Source organism: Rhinoderma darwinii, chromosome 4 (assembly GCF_050947455.1).
Source record: "Rhinoderma darwinii isolate aRhiDar2 chromosome 4, aRhiDar2.hap1, whole genome shotgun sequence".
In the NCBI taxonomy this organism is placed as follows: Eukaryota; Metazoa; Chordata; class Amphibia; order Anura; family Rhinodermatidae; genus Rhinoderma; species Rhinoderma darwinii.
Genome location: NC_134690.1, coordinates 166,890,634 through 166,908,545, shown reverse-complemented (window position 1 = coordinate 166,908,545; position 17,912 = coordinate 166,890,634). Strand labels below are relative to the sequence as shown.

The 17,912-nt window shown below is 40.6% G+C and overlaps 1 protein-coding gene across 1 annotated transcript; it reads right to left on the bottom strand.

The window, feature by feature from the left end:
- Window positions 1–819: 819 nt before the first annotated feature.
- LOC142759541 (solute carrier family 12 member 9-like) lies at window positions 820–16,396 on the bottom strand. Its single transcript, XM_075861825.1, has 3 exons — window positions 16,235–16,396; window positions 4,849–4,995; window positions 820–2,118 (listed from the first exon to the last, which is right to left on the bottom strand). The coding sequence occupies exons 1-3, from the start codon at window positions 16,389–16,391 to the stop codon at window positions 1,298–1,300; spliced, it is 1,125 nt and encodes a 374-aa protein (XP_075717940.1). The 5' UTR covers window positions 16,392–16,396; the 3' UTR covers window positions 820–1,297.
- Window positions 16,397–17,912: the final 1,516 nt, after the last annotated feature.

Sequence of the window (17,912 nt, the reverse complement as noted above, 5' to 3'; positions counted from 1 at the left end):
TTATCAGTGCTATATACTGATCCTGCTGTTGTCAGGTCAATAGTTCTCCCTCCCTGTATATGGATTCTAGTGATCTATATGAGACCCCTATGTTATCAGTGCTGTATGTAGTGTACACGGTATCGGTATGCATGTTAGAGTTCCCCTCTCTGTGCATACAGTCCCTGGAGTGTTATGTTGATACCTTTGCCATCATGTACACTGAAAAATATGCATGGTACATCCTAAAAAAAATTGTCTTTCTAATAGTACTGTTACTTATAATATGTTGGTAGCCTTTAAATTCGGCAAAAATGTTACGCTCAAGTTTAAGATAAGCAACTAAATGCAGTATTCTGGTAGCGGTTTCAATTATCAAAGCAAATGGTTGCAGAATAAGAGAATAAATTCCTCCCTCATACCAGTGAGCTTGATTTAGATTCTCAGGCTGGAATTTGTTAAGACTGGTGTTTTATACGCTGAGACCTTATTCACACGAACGTGATATGCGTCTGTGCTACGCGTGTGATTTTCACGCTCGTCGCACGGACCTATGTTAGTGAATGGGGCCGTTCAGACTGTCAGTGAATTTCACGCAGCGTATGTCCGCTGCGTAAAACTCACGACATGTCCTATATTTGTCCGTGTTTCGCGCAGCACGCACACATTGAAGTCAATGGGTGCGTGCAACACGGAAGCACATCCGGGTTCCGCGCGTGATGCGCACTACAGTAGTAAAATAAATGAATGAAAACATAAAGGCACCACGTGCTTTTCTGTTTGTAAACATAAATCCTGGGTGTCATAATGATGCCGGCTGCGCGAAAATCACGCAGCCACGCACCATATGATGATGACACACGGACCTTTTGCGAGCGCAAAATGCAGCGTTTTTTGGGCGTGCAAAACGGACACGTCCGTGTGAATAAGGCCTAAGACTAGTGTTTTATACACTAAGACCGGTGTTTTATACGCCCGTCTTAATTGAAAGTTTGTTGGAGTGGGATGCCCCTAACTTATTAAAACACGCACGCCTCTTAATAAATTAGGCTCTGACTGGCGTAGATTTGCACTATGATTGATGCTAATTTCGGCGTAAATTATAGTTAATTTTTTAGGCCGCGGGTGGACCGGCCCAATTTTTTCTGCAAATTGCGACTTTTTGGACTTTTATACTCCAAATAAACTGTTGCAGAATGTTTGATTAATTCTCAATCAATGTGTGTATTAAAGTGAGGTCAGCTGAATTATTTTTTTGGAGATGTAAATGCTCCTTTTTTATGAGTGCGGGAAAGTCCAGGTCAAGTTTACAGATATATTACAGCTCAGTGCTTGTAACGGGAGTCACCCCATGAATAAGCAATGTTGGTCCTAAATTTCTGCTTATCATCTCCACCTGGTGCAGGAACTTGTTGTAGACCGATGTATCTGCAGGTGGACGAGGAAGATACAAGAATCTGACAGCTGGAGGGAAGTTGGGATTCTGCCCCAGAATCATCTGATTAACAGCTTCCAAGTAGTCCCTTGATACCCTTATTGAGTTGTTTGGGAAGTTCAGGTAAGATTCTCCTGACGTTTCTGAGTTTTCTGCCACCTGCTTATGCCAATGGAGAGCAACTACTGGGTCCCACACAACTGTATGGATGGAGGCCTTGATGCGTAGGTCTTTCAGTAGCTGCTTCAGTTTAATTTCCTGGCCATGTAGACCACTGTCTCTCTCTACACAAAGATACAAACGCAGCTTGGCTTTTTTCCAAGATCTTACCATGTTCAGTACACAGGCCATTTGAAGAAGAAATAAACTGCAGGTGTTCACATAAGTAGCGCTATCTGGTCGCAGAAGGTTTAATGGCCACACATCTATATATGTCTCTTTTCCCTTCAGGCTGCCAATAAGAGTTCTGTCAAACTCAGAGAAGTATCTCGCTAGCACAACATTTTTGGACATCTTAATAGAATCTGATATAATGGCGACATATTCCCAGGGAGAGAAATTTTCGGTGGTCTGCTTCCTTCCAGCTGAGGTATACACAAATGGAGGTGATCTACCTTGGTCCACTTCAAGATCATTTCTCAGCAGCTCATTTGGTGAGGAGTGGGTGTAAAACCCCATGATAACAGTGTTTGGCCTCATTCCACCTGCAAAACACAATAACATAGACCCTGAGTTGTCAATAACATTACAACACTGAAGTATGTGCTCATAAGTTGGGCATTTTCTGAAATACAAGATATTGGTAAAAGATTCTGGATACATGAATGTTTTGAATATATTAGTCAGTAAATGAATATTCTAAAAAAATTTTAGAATTTTTAGGCTTATAATTTGAAAAAACTGGTATAAACAAATATATGTTTTTTTACATTATAGTTATTTTTTTTGGTAATAATTTTTTTACCCAAAATTTTTTTTTTTATTCATATTCGGCATTGTCTACGGTTAATTTTGATATATTACATGCCCAATTTAGTATAATTGGGTTGGGGCTAGTGATACGAAAATGATTGAGGGAGGGGGATTTTATTTTACATGTATTTTTTTAATTTCATTTTAATTTTAAAGTCTCTTAAAGGTCAGAAAAAAACACTGGGCGACTTTATTTGTTCATTTTTTTTTTTTTACACTATACCTTTCCACCGTAAGGGTAAGTTCACACGTAGCAGAAATACTGCGGATTTTCCGCAACAGATTTAGTTGTGGAAAATCTGCAGCATAATACAGTAGCAGCAAAGTGCGTAAATTATGAACAAAAAAAACGCCCAGAAATTGACATACGGTGCATTTTTTCATCTGCAGCATGTCAATTCTATTTGTGTAAACGCTGCTTATTTGTTACAGGTTTTCCCCACTGAATTCAATGGGGAGGTAAAACCCGCAACAAATAGCAGATGTTAAAAAAATTTCCGGCTAAAAATCTTATACCTATCCAGAATTCTGTGTTTCTTCATCCAGGCCGGCCTCCTGGAATGATGTTTCATCCCATGTGACCACTGTAGCCAATCGTCAGAGAGACGCTTATCCATGGTAAGTATCCATTTTGGTTTTATTATTTTGTGTGCAGTTTTCCGCAGTGGACATTCCGGCCAAAAAATTGCACCGCAATTTGGTGTGGTTTTTAGGCCGGAATTCCCTCCTGCGCACAGGGTGGATACGCTTGTGTGCTTTTACGTATCGTATCTGCCCTGTGCGAACATAGCCTAAGGGCTTGTTTACACGAGCGTGTTATTCGTCCGTGCAACGCCTGTGATTTTTACGCGTGTCGTACGGACCTATAATAGTCTATGGGGCCGTGCAGACAGTCCGTGAATTTTGTGCAACGTGAAGTCAATGGGTGCGTAAAAAACCAAGCATGTCACACGGAAGCACTTCCGTGTGAACAGCGTGATTCACGCAACAGCAGTGAAAAGGATGAATGAAAACAGAAAAGCACAACGTGCTTTTCTGTTTACAAACATCCAAACGGAGTGTCATAATGATGGCGGCTGCGTGAAAATCACGCAGCCGCGCATCATACGCTGAGGCCACACGGAGCTGTTAAGTGCCTTTTGCGCACGCAAAACTGCGCGTTTTTTGCGTGCGCAAAACGCACACGCTCGTGTAAACGAGGCCTAACTGTGACTGCTTTGCAGCCTTAGTTACATTGGAAATCTGCCCTATTTCAGTGACAATTGTCACTGCTAGGGCTCTGCTGGGTCTGGATTGCCGTTGCCCCTACTCCAAACACAGCGCTGTTAATGTGAAAACATTGATGACAAAAGTGGTGAATCCCGCTTCTATCTTCTCTTCAGGGTTATCAGCAGTCTCTATCTGCCGGGCACCCAACATTCGGCTGCAAGATTGCTCGGGCAGCTCGCATAAACTCAAGCAGCAAATGTGCACTGATTTAAAAAAAAAAAAAAAGTACACAGTGTGCTATATCTCTTGTGGTTTTGCTGCAGTTTCCCCCCATAAACTTGAATGGGGATAACTGTGGTCAAAGAAGCATTTCCAGGGACATAGATTCTTGCAACCCTTTCTTACTATGTTTTTTTTTCCTTTCGTTTGTGGTACAATTTTGTTCCCCATCACGATCCAAGATCTATAGACTCTTCAGGTTCTTTTAGACCGGACAATTTTGGCTGTAACAATGAGTGCCGATCAATGAGACAGTTCGTTGATCAGCGCTCGTTTGCTCCTCTCACATGGACCTATTAAGAGTAATGGATGGGAACGAGCAATCCTTACTATGAGTGCTTGTCCCCATACGTTTCTGTCATCTCAGCAGCGCGTCTCCCTGTTTACATTAACCTAGTTTTCAGAATGCCATAGCTTTTAGCTCGTTTTTGTGACTATGGCACACACCTCATATCTCTTGACAACTTGCAGATGGGTGGCATGAAAAAAGGCTCTCTGAATATAGGGAGACAAATCTACAAATGTTATTGGTAGATCACAGATCTAAATAAGGTGCCTTTCAGCTCATAGACTTAAATTAAAACAACACTGATATTGGATTACACACAAACGTAATAATTATTATACAATGTCAATGTGATCATTCAAATACTGCCATAATATGCTAGGATAGAGGGGAAAAAACGGTTGTTATACGAGCCAACTAAATCACGACTTTTATAATGGGAGTACACATCTGATTAATGTTTACATGCACTATTAAAGCACCCTCAGCATTCGGATTAGAAGAATTTTTATGCCTGTCAAATAATGATGACATCCAATTCATCTGATCAGTTTGACTATATACACAGCAGTTATTGCTACGATCTGACATTTTCAGTCTGACTATACAGACAGCTCCAAAACATACTCTATAGCCAAATGTACCGATCATTCTAGAAACAGAATTACATTGAAAATGGCGAACATACCTAATCCAGAAATAAAGAGCAATTGCTGAGCCCCATATCTCACAGAGTCTGATAATGTCAAGTTGACAAACGCCTTGATGTTGAGCTCATCGACTAGCTGTAGCCACAAGTCTGTTTGTGTCTGAAGAGGGTCAGAAGGCAGCACATCTACAAACCAAAAGAAAAATGATACATTAATATATAGAAAAATCTCCATACACATGGATAGAAAATGTTGTAGAACTTCCTTGTTATATATAATAATAATAATAATAATAATAATAATAATAATAATAATAATAAGCACTTTGGAGGCCACCCTAGACATTCACACAGCCATAATTCCATGCATGCACTGCAGTGTAAGAATATATCTGGCACAAGGACTGTAACATGAGAAGGACTGGGGAGCATGAAAACCCAATGCCTAGCACTCCTCATGAAGCGATCTGCCCGATCATAGAGGGAACGGTGCGGCTGTTCAATTCCAGTCGCAGAGTCCTCTCATTCTAGAGGAAGGATCAGTGTTCAGCTTGCTGTCACAACTGCAGTGATGAAACCTAGAGAAATGAGTAACCTACTAAATATCAGGTCTGAAATATCAACCCTTTTTCTGCCCTAAACCACCAGGAATCCTGATATTATCCTCCTCTTTGCCCTAAACTATTAGGTAAGCTAATATTCACCACTTCACTACCATAGACCAACAAGGATGTTGGCACTGACCTGTTCAATACCATAGACCAGTGCCTCTCAAACTGTAAGGCACCACCTAGTTCTAGATGAGGTGCAGCATGCCCCCCAAGTGTCCAGAATCCATGACAGTACTGCTGTGCAGAAAAATGTATTGTGAAATAAAACAATCCGTCATATTCCAGAACAGATAAGTACAGAACTTTACGAGTTAGCTTCCTTGTTCCCGCAGAAGAGGCATGAGTGTGGAAAAGTTAAGTGTTCTGCTGACTGGGGACATGGTGGCTCATACAGCAGGCACTGTGGTGGGCACTAGCAGTAGATGGCTGGTGAGGCCCAGGCACAACCATCTTTTGGCTGGTGAGGCACCGGAAGAAAAAGTTTAAGAAACCCTGCCCTAGAACAGCAGGGATTTGTGGATTAACCTCTCAGTATGCTAGACCAACTGGGATGTATACATTAAACTCTTCTCTGCCGTAGACCACCAGGGATCATGGTCTGCATTAACGCTTTCAATACACTAGACCACCTGGAATGCGGCCATTGACCCCTTCTTTGCCCTAAACCACCAGGGATTTTGATGTTAATCATTTCAGTACCCTAGGCCAACTGGGAAGTTGGTATAATCGCCTACACTCCCCCAGTCAACCAGTGATACACTGCAGATACACAGTCAAGTCACATTAATATGACCATCAGCTAATATCCAGAGTAAATGCCATGTGCAGCACGGACAGCAGCTAGACAGGCGGAGAGTAACTCCATAAGGTGCTGGTAGGATGTCTTAGGTATCTGGAGCCATGCTGACTGCAGTGCATCGCACATTTGATCGAGGGTGCGTGGGGAGGATCCATAGAGCGAACAAGATGATCAAGGTGGTGCCACAGATGCTTAATTGGGCTCAAGTCTGGCAAATTAGGGGGCCAGGGAAGTACTTGCAAGTCTTGGTCGTACTCTTCCAACCACTGTCAGACATTTCCGGCCGTGTGACATGTCGCATTGTCTTGCTGGAAGATTCCATCTGCCCCAGGGAAGACAAACAGCATTTATGGGTAGACATGATCTGCAACAATGGATTCATACTCAAATTGGTTCAGAGTGAGTTCCACATGGATGAATGGGAACAGAGAATGCCATGAAAAAATTCTCCAGACCATACGCTGCCGCCACCAGCTCATGTTCTTCCAGCAATGGTTGCAGGGTGTTTGTTCTTTGATGTTTCTCGCCTGACACGCCAACGTCCATCCATTCGATGAAGCAGAAAACGTGACTCATCGGAGAAGACAACCCTTTTCCAATCATCGGTGGTCCGATTTCGATACTGCCGTGCAAATTGAAGCCTTTTTCTCCAATGCACCTTTGTTAGCATAGGAGCAGTGACTATCCATTTGCTTCGGAGCCCCATACGCAGTAGGGTTCACTGAACTGTTTTAGACACATGTCTGGTAGCCCCTTGGTTGATTTTCACGGTGAGCTGTCGTTCGGCCCTCGCGCACCATCATAGCCTATGTTCACCTTTCACATCAATAGCACATGGTGCTCTGCAAAAACTAGTGATATGTGTTCAGACAGCCTGTCGCACACCTTATATACCCACCAAGCAACCCCCACGACACATCACTTGCTTTAAAGTAGGAGATGGTCATAATAATGTGACTTGACTGTGTATAAACCCGATTACTACCCTACTTATGTTACTATAAACCCCATCATTACCCTTGGCCACTATTTCGGGGTTGTTACATTAACCCCTTAATTTCTGTATACCATCGCCCCGTAACCCTAACCGACCATCAGAGAGGCATCATTTTTTTCTTGTCAAAGGGCCCAGACATTCTATGGGCAGCCCTGATTTTGATATAGCCAATACTTAGATTTTCATAGTGTCTTCATTCTGCACTCTATAAAATTATCTGTATAGATAAGAAAAATGTGATCCAGCACCTCTGTAAAGAGTAAAATCCTTTTTTGGCAACTCATTAAAAGATATAGATGAGGCACAGGTTGGTTTCCCGAGGCTTGCATGTTTTGAATACATCTGTTCTTAGTCATGTTATGATGAAGAACAGTTGTGTTTGAAAGGCGTAATCGTCAGGAAACCAACCTGTGCTTCATCTATATCTTTTAATGAGTTGCCAATAGAGGATTTTACTTTTTACGGAGATGCTGGATCACATTTTTCTTATCTATACGGATTACTTGTGGAACTCCACAAGTCTTCTTCCGTGCACTCTAGTCTGAAAGAGTACAACACCAACAAGGGAAGCGCGGTGAGCCTGTTTGCATTTTCTCTATTTTTACATATATATAGAACTATTTTTCTAGGTTATGTATAAAACTATTTATATGCACACTGTATCTGGCTGCTGTATAGATAATTATTTAGGTGCTATAAGGAAGGCAATAGTTATTTGATGATGTCTTGGATCTCCTGGTGTAGAGGAACAGTGCTCAGGTCTCAAACTGCTTTGTTCACTAGCTAAAAAGCCTAGAGGAAACACTGCTGCCCAAGTTTTGCTACATTTAATCCATATTAAAAATGTTGGTTTCAATATCAAACCAAGTAGACAACCTATAAGCACAAAAGCTCAAGGAACATAGAACCCATAATATATATATATATATAACTGCCAGGTCATGTAAAAAATAGAAATCTTTATTAAATAATAGGTATCAACAATACATGGTATCACAAAAATGAATATATAGAAACAACTAGATAAAAGAGGTCACATGCAGAGAGATAAATCAGTTAGGTAAGATGTAATTATACCCAAGTGTTAACAGAAAAACCCATCTCAAAAATAGCATGACCTCCCCATGCACAACCCCACCACTAAGGGCAAAGCCCCACGTGGCGGAATTGCTCTGGAATTCCGCTTCGGACACTCCGCAGCGTTAATCCGCAGCGGACCCGTTTCTCCATTGCCTTCCACTTCTTTTTAGTAGGGTTCGTTTAGACGAGGCGGAAAATTCCGCTGCGGAGCATAGGCTGCTGTGCGGAATTTGGTGTCTGCAGCATACAATGGATGTTGCGGACCTGTGGCGGACTGGTTGCGGACTCATTGCGGAAGTTCTCCATTGACTTCAATGGAGATTCTAAATTCCGCAATGAAGTCCGCAGATGTCATGTACATGTTATGTGTGCTGCGGATGCGTATTGGTTTTTTAAAATGACATGTCTTCATTCTGGCTGGACCTATGTATTTCTAGGTCTACAGCCAGACTGAGGAAGTCAATGGGGCTCCCGTAATTACGGGTGACTGCGTGTGTGCACCCATAATTATGGGAGCGTTGCTAGGCGACGTCAGTAAATAGTCACTGTCCAGGGTGCTGAAAGAGTTAAGCAATCGGCAGTAACTGTTTCAGCACCCTGGACAGTGACTGCCGATCACAATATATATCAACCTGTAAAAAAAATAGAAGTTCCTACTTACCGAGAACTCCCTGCTTCTTCCTCCAGTCCGGCTTCCCAGGATGACGTTTCAGTCTAAGTGACGGCTGCAGCCAATCACAGGCTGCAGCGGTCACATGGACTGCCGCGTCATCCAGGGAGGTCGGGCTGGATGCCGAAAGAGGGACGCATCACCAAGACAACGGCCTGTAAGTATGAAATTCTTTTACTTTCACTAGGGAAAGTGCTGTCCCTTCTCTCTATCCTGCACTGATAGAGAGAAGGGAAGTACTTTTCCCTCAATACGCAATGGCCAGTCCGCATCAATTTACTGCACATTTTGGGCAGATCCGCCACAGAATCTGCAACGCAGATTCTGTGCGGCATTGATGCGGACAGTTGCGGAAGAAATACGCCACGTGGGGCTAAGCCCTTAAGCATCAAAAAAGAGCAAAAATGCTACAATATAAAGTGCACAATCACTGAATACTTAAATACATAAATGTAGGTAGAATTAGTAGAATATCACTAGTAATGAATATGCATAATGACAAATACTAGATAAAGTGGAATCAAAAACCCAACCAAATGGCAATGTGAACAACCAGAAAGATCGAAGTAATGGTGGGGAAAGGAGAGAAAGGCCGTATGAGATGTGGCAAAAAGAACGCCTCAACACACGTTTCGCCTAAGACCGGCTTGTCAGGAGGCTAACTACTATTTGGTATGCAAATCGGCGCTCAGTCTGCATGTTGAGAGCCACCGCATCACCGGACGCGCCACATCTCTGCATGGTGACGAAACGCCGCGTCAAATGATGTCAGACGCACATAACCAGGACGATGCAGACAACAAAAACGCACTCTGGAATACGGTGCCCTCATCGCATGCGTGGACAAGGCAAAGAGGATAATAAATAAATAATTGCACTTGGGAGAGATATAGAAGGAATAAATATGTTTAAATTTACAAATGTGGGCATGCAGTCAATTGGCATCAATTATTATACCCAAAACAAGTAGCCACGTATCCATGATAGACAATAAAAAATTTAAAAGATAATACTAATAACTAACATCATACAAAATGACATATATATATATATATATATATATATATATATATATATATATATATATATATCTTACACATATATTTATAAATAAAAGTAAATATATAAATAAAGATCAATCAATATAAAAGATATATATAAAAATAAATATATAATTGCAATTGTAATTCATATTTAATATTAAAACATGATATAATATACTATATAAAAAAAACAGTGCTGTGCAAAGACATGTGATAAAAGAAGAAATGATTATATATAATTGTAAAAATATATAAGGTGAAAGAACAAAGAATGTGAGAATGATAATAAAAAATAAACAATAAAAATAGTAATAAAAATAATATATATTATATATAGGTAGTGCATATCCAATATGTATACTAAACGTGTGCATATAAAGTGACATGATCAAACACTGAACATAATATAGATGAACAATTACATAAATATGTACATTTATATACAATAGAAACCCTATAAATTTATTTATAGGGTTTCTATTGTATATGTATGTACATATTTATTTATTTATTCTATGTAATTTGTTTTATTTATATCTAAAATGCTTTTGTAATTGTTAATCTATATTATGTTCAGTGTTTGATCATGTCACTTTATATACACACGTTTAGTATACTTATTGAATCTTACCTAACTCATTTTGCTCTCCGCATGTGACCTCTTTTATCTAGTTGTTTCTATATATTCATTTTTGTGATAGCATGTATTGTTGGAACCTATTATTTGATAAAGATTTCTATTTTTTTACAATACCTGGGAGTTATATATATATTTTTTTGGTGCTATGGTCCCTAAGCTTTTGTGCTTATAGGTTGACTACTTTTTTGTGGGGAACCCCTCTTTTCTTTTCTTTGTTGAGGTTCTTTGTAGGTTTGTATTCAATTTCAAACAAGCCTGGGACCTTATTCATAGCATCACTTGCACATATTTTTTTATACGGAATGAATCTTGAAAAAAACAGGTGTAGAGCTTAGAACATTTTCAGATAATTGAAACATTATCATAGGCTTCTGCAATGAAATATACTACTCTTATCTCAGGGCGCCATCAATGTACATATGTGGCTTTCCGTATTTGCTTACCTCTACATAACTTTATTTACAGAGGAACACATTATTACCAGAGTGACCTTTTTCCCCACAATATTATCAATTCCTTCATTCCTGGGAATCCTACTCTTTAAATAGGAGATTTAATTTGCTATCTCTGCTTAACGACTAAGTGTAAGTGCAAAATGAAAAGCACTTTATGAAAAACAAATCCCCCCTTTTGATGTTCCTTTCATATAACACTGCTTATTAACCTTAGATCTGAGAGTGTACCCATGGCAACTTGGGAAAACTGAAGACTTTTTATTCTATCAAATTGAAAATGATCAGGGTCCAACTATATCGTTTAGTGTAGTAAATAAATGCCCCATGTCTATAGTGGCTACACCCATTGAAATTTGCACTGTCGACTGCGCTATTGATTCCGTCAGAAAAATGGAAACCTGCCGGAATGGTGACGAACAGAAACCATTAGCAATGTTTCTGTCACCATTGATATCAATGGTGACTGAAACGGAAGCTGTGGTTTCAGTTTGACTTTCCGTTGCGGGGTTCACCCGACGGAAACCTCCGATGGAACCCCGGAACGGAAAGCCAACGCTGATGTGAACAGGCCCTTACATCCGGCTGTAATGGCGGGGACAGAAATTAGCTTCAATCCCCAGCATTAACCCCTTAAATGCAGCGGTCAACAGCAACCGCTGCACTTAAGGTTTTGCAGCTCATCGGCAATGGAAACTGGAGGCATAATACTGGCCTCCCGGTCTGCCTAGCACGGAGCCGTTCAGGCCCTGCCCGGAAGTGGGGCCTGAAAGGCTTTCGTAGCCAACATCAGAAGCTGAGCCGGCGTCATCAGCGGTGGATGTCAGCTGTATGCTACAGCTGACATCCACCTGTAATGACAGGAATTGGAGCTAGCTCCGATCCCTGCCATTAACCCCTTAGATGCAACGATCGAAAGCGATCGCTGCATCTTAGAGATTGCTAGCAGCTCGGCAGCCCTGCCATGCAATCAGGGCTGCTAACTGCTGCTGCTATAGCAACAGGAGGACTAACAATGGCCTCCTGGTCTTCCATTACGGAAGCCAATTAGGCCCCGCCGGGAGGCGAAGCCTAATCGGCTTGCTGTCAGTGAATGACTGACAGATCTAATACATTGCACTACACAGGTAGTGCAATGTGTTAGAAAAAAAAAATCAGACAGTTGGACCTTCATGTAGTATAAAGTATAAAAAAAAGAGTTAAAAAAGGTGAAAAAAAAAAGTTTTAAAACATATAATAAAAGCTTCAATAAAAAAAAACACAATTGGCCCTTTTCCCTTATCAAGTACTTTATCATTGAAAACAATAACGGCCTGAACTATAAAAATATTATTTTATTTATTCCACACGGTGAACTGCGTGAAAAAAAAACCTTGTAAAAAACTATACCAGGATTTCTGTTTGTTGGTCATTTTGCCCTACAAATATTTAAATAAAAAGTGATCAAAAAGTTGCATGTATCCAAAAAAGATACCTATAAAAACTGTAGCTCGTCTCGCAAAAAACAAGCCCTCATACAGCTCTGTTGGCTAAAAACATTAAAACGTTATGGTTCTCACAACTTTGCGACAGAAAAAATACATTATTTTTACAAAAGTAATTTTATTGTGCAAAAAGTTGTAAAACATAAAAAAGTGCTATAAATTTGGTATCTCTGGAAATGGACTACCCGCAGAATAAAAGTAACATGTAATTTATAACTCATGGTGAACGCTGTATAAAAAAAACAACTAAAAAGCTATGAGAGAATTGCAGTTTTTGGATTACCTGCCCTCTCAAAAAATAGGATAAGTGATCAAAAAGTCCCATGTACCTCAAAGTGGTACGGATAAAAACTCCAGCTCGTCCCGCAAACAAAACAGTGCTCATAACACTACGTCTATCAAAAAATAAAATTAGTTAAGGCTCCAATAAGCCAAAAAGAAAAAATATGCAGTTGTGCCGGCCCGAGGGGAACATTTCTTCTATTTCAAGAGGCGAATTATCAAGGCCCTAAATTAGGGAACCAGGAACGGTAGGGCCCAAACATATCTGCTGGAAGTGAGGGCGCCCGTATTATACCAGGGCAACACTTTCCCAGTAAAATTCCACAAATTGCAAATGTGCGGAGTGTGGACCAAATGGGGACAAAAAACGACACCATTTATCAGTGTGACACTGGCCTGTGCAGAAAATATTGCTTCAAAGCAAAATATCTATGCATTTTTTTTTTTTTACCCCATTATTATACCACCTGACTATGCCCGATGTACTCTGTCCAGCTTACATATGCCCCCAAACAAAACGACTCCAAACAAAACTACTACCAAACAAAATCCACGCTCCAAAAGCCAAATGGAGAATCCTCCCCTCTGAACCTTACAGCGTGCCCAAACCGCTGTTTACTTACACACATATGGCATCATCCTACCCGGGAGAACCCTTTTAACAATGGGGGGGGGGGTGTCTCCAGTGGCACAAGCTGGGCACAACTTATTTGCCACTGAAAGAGCATATCTAGGGAAAAATGTAGTTTTTTACTTTGCACCATCCGTAGCGCAATCATTTATGGAAAAGACCTATGGGGTGAAAATGCTCACTACACCACTTAAAAAATGCCTTGATAGGTGTAGTTTCCAAAATGGGGTCACTTCTCAGGGGTTTCTTTTATTATTTCACATCAGAGCCTCTGTAATTCTGAACCAATACTTTGTAAATCGCCAAATTAGGCCTCAATTTCATATGGTACTCTTTCACTCCTGAGCCTGGTCGAATGTCCAGCCAAAAGATTAGGGCCACATGCAGGGTGATTCTAAAACCGGGAAACACAGCATAATAATTAGAGAGCTGTCTTTTCATGGTGGCACAAGCTGGGCACCCCATCTTGGCATATCTATGGAAAAAAAATAATTTTCACTTTGCAACATCGAGTGCATAATAATATCTGCAAAACACCTGCGGGGTTAACATGCACACTATACCCCTAGCTTAATACCTTGGGGGTGTAGTTTCCAAAATGGGGTCACTTCTGGGGGGGTTCCACTGTTTTGTTCCCACAGGGGCTCTGCAAATGCGACATAGCGCCCAGAGTCCAATCCAGCAAAATCTACACTCCTAAAGCCGCTCCTTCCCTTCTGAGCCCTACTGTGTGCCCAAACAGCAGTTTATGACCACATATTGCCATACTCGGGAGAAATTGCTTTACAAATGTTGGGGTTATTTTTTTCCTTTATTTGTTGAGAAAATGAAAACTTTAAACTAAACCTACGTCTTATTGAAGAAAAGGGATTGTTTTTCTTTACACTGCCCAATTCTAATAAATTCTATGAAACACCTGTGGGTCAAAATGCTCACTATACCCCTAGATAATTTCCTGAAGGGGTGTAGTTTCCAAAATGGGGTCACTTGTGGGGGGTTTCTAGTGTTTTGTACCCTCAGGGGCATTGCAAATGTGACATGGCCTCCGCAAACCATTCCTGCTAAAGTTGAGCTCCAAAAGCCAAATGGCACTCTTTCCCTTCTAAGCCCTGCCGTGTGTCCAAACAGCCGTTTATGACCACACGTGGGGTTTTGTTTTACTCGGGAGGAATTGCTTTACAAATTTCGCAATGCTTTTTCTTCTTTAGTCCTTGAGGAAATGAAAAAAATGAGCTAAACCTACATTTTCTATGAAAAAAATGTAGATTTTCACTTTCACGGCCTAATTCCAATAATTTCTGCAAAAAACCTGTGCGGTCAAAATGCTCACTATACCCCTAGATAATTTACTCAATGGATGTAGTTTCCAAATTGGGGTCACTTGTGGGGGCTTCCACTGCCCTTCAAACCTGACATGGTGCCCAAATTATATTCTAATAAAAAGAAGGCCCCAAAATCCACTAGGTACTCCTTTGCTTCTGAGGCAGGTGCTTCAGTCCATTAGCACGCTAGGGCCACATGTATATTTCCTAAAACTGCAGAATCAGGGAAATAAATATTGAGTTGCATTTCTCTGGTAAAACTTTTTGTGTTACAAAAAAATGGATTCAAAAATGAATTTCTGCAAAAAAAAAATTTTATTTGTACATTTCACCTCTAGATTGCTTTAATTCCTGTGAAACGTCTAAAGGGTTAAGACACTTTCTAAATGCTGTTTTGAATACTTTGAGGGGTGAAGTTTATAAAATGGGGTGACTTATTTGGGATTTCTAATATATAAGGCCCTAAAAGCCACTTCACAACTGAACTTCGCCCTGTAAAATTAGCCTTTTGAAATTTTCTTGAAAATGTGAGAAATTGCTGCTAAAGTTCTAACTAAGCCTTGTAACATCCTAGAAATATAAAAAGATGTAGACATATGGGGGATGTTAATTGTCAAAAAATTTTTGTGGTATTACTATTTGTCTTACAACCAGATACATTTACATTTAGAAAAATGCACATTTTTGCAATTTTTGTAAAAAATTTGGTGTTTTTCACAATTAATTACTTAATGTATCGAGCAAATTTTGCCAGTAATATAAAGTCCAATGTGTCACGAGAAAACAATCTCAGAATCGCTACGATAGGTAAAATCATTCCGAAGTTATTACCATATAAAATGAAACATGTCAGATTTGAAAAATGAGGCTCTGTCGGGAAGGTCAAAATTGGCCAAATAGGGAAGGGGTTAAAGTAAAACCTGGCACATAAAAACACTGTGAAAACACCACTAAAAAGGCAAGTAAACACGGTGTGTGAATTCAGCCTTGAGCTGTTGTCAGTTATATGCAGATTGCTGTTTTTAAGAAATTAATTATTCCAGAAGAAAGAACTAAAAATGTTCTGAGGATTGACGATCCCATTGGACACTACAACATATGGTTCAGGGAAAACATATCAGCTCACTGCACTTTTTCAGGAGGACGGAGAGATGAGACTTGTACAGGCAGATTGGCACTAATTGCTTACACAGCTATCCCACTGTGTCAGCCGGCAACTTCATGACAACAGGCCATTCTAGGTATACATGCGCATGCTAATATTATTGGCCTGGTAGAAGATATCAGATGGGGAGCATAAATGCATGCAAAAGATTTCTGTGTACATGTGTGTTTTAGCAGTATAAACCCTAAGAAATTACTGACATGACAATATAGAACATGCAGGTTCAACATTATCTTGAACTTAACTTACCTAACTCTTCCAAGCTCACATGTCCCAGAATAAAAAGACCACTTTTCTTAAGATCATTTGCAAAGGTTATGAGGTTTTTGTGGCTACGTGGATTGGAAACTAGTAAGAGAATCTGAGGTCGCCAGAACTTGACATGATCCTTACGTACGTCCAACATGAGCAGGTACTTTCTGACCTGCAGAGTAGAGAAACCAGAGCTACTTATGTTTATCTCTATAATAAAGACGCAGTTAAACGGTGGTGTACTCATATTCCACAAACACAGAAGATATTGCTTCAACTAAAAGTGTAAAAATATATTTTTATATATATCTATATATATAGATATATATATAGATATCTGTATCTCTCTCTCTCTCTCTCTCTCTCTCTCTCTCTCTTTATATATATATATATATATATATATATATATATATATATATATATATATACATATACTTCTGTTCTAGTTGAAGGAAAATATATCTACACGTAGTGCTAGAGGAAAGCAGCAGAAGAGAATATTTATTGCAAAAAAACCTCACAGTAATGCCTTAGACAACTGTAGATGTGTATAAGATGTATTGCAGCGCATACATGTGTCTAAGGGTATGTGCACACGATAACTGGCTTTTACGGCTGGAGAAAACAGCTCCGTCGTTTCAGACGTAAATGCTCCTCCTCGCATTTTGCGAGACGTCATTGATGCCCGTAATCTTGAGCTGTTCTTCATTGACTTCAATGAAAAACGGCTCAAATTACGTTTCAAAGAAGTGTCCTGCACTTCTTTGACGAGGCAGTCATTTTATGCGTCGTCGTTTGACAGCTGTAAATTACTGGTCGTCGGCACAGTACGTCGGCAAACCCATTCAAATGAATGGGCAGATGTTTGCCGACGTATTGTAGCCGTATTTTCAGGCGTAAATGGAGGCATAATACGCCTCGTTTACGCCTGAAAATAGGTCGTGTGAACCCAGCCTAAGGCTACATTCACACGACAGTAAAAAATGGCTGTGCATTGTCATTTAAAACAATGAAGTTCTATGGGTGTATTGACACGGTTGTTTTATTAATGGCCCGTGAATAGCCCGATGGCCCCTATAGAAGTCAATTAATCCGTTTTTAACTGCCGTTTTTCAGGAATCAATCCTTGTGACGGCCATTTAAAACTGATCCTGAGCCCGGGGATGCCCCTGACGTCAATGTCCATATACGGACAGTGATGTCATGGCTTTAAACTATGGAGTCCCCGGCTAGAGCATCACAAGCTATCTGGCCAGGGAGTCCTGTTTTGGGAAAGCCCTTGATGTTACTATCTATATATGCCGACACTGTGGCCGGAGATTCCGCTCCTGGAGGAGCCCCTGGCATTACTAGCTATATACTGTATGGACAGTGAGGTCAGGGGCTCCTACTGGAGTGAAATCCCTGGCCAGAGCAAAGCCGGTGCTCTGATTAGGGATTTTGCTCCTAGAGAAGCCCCTTGCATCACTTTTACATATGGACAGTGATGTCAGGGGCTCCTCCTGGAGCAGTATCTCCGGAGAGAGCGTGGCCGACACTCTGGCCTGGGTTTCTGCTCCTAGAGTAGCCCCTGACGTCACTGTCAATATATGGACAGTGACGTCAGGGGCTCCTCCTGAGGCGGAATCCCCGGCCAGAGCATGTCCGATGCTCTGGCTAGGGATTCTGATCCAAG

Excerpts from the sequence above, each read along its gene's own strand:
- LOC142759541 (XM_075861825.1), bottom strand. The coding sequence starts at position 16,391 with ATGTTGGACGTACGTAAGGATCATGTCAAGTTCTGGCGACCTCAGATT. Across the intron at positions 4,996-16,234 it reads TGTGAGCTTGGAAGAGTTAG|ATGTGCTGCCTTCTGACCCT; the intron begins GTAAGTTAAGTT and ends TTTGGTTTGTAG. Across the intron at positions 2,119-4,848 it reads GCTCTTTATTTCTGGATTAG|GTGGAATGAGGCCAAACACT; the intron begins GTATGTTCGCCA and ends TGTGTTTTGCAG.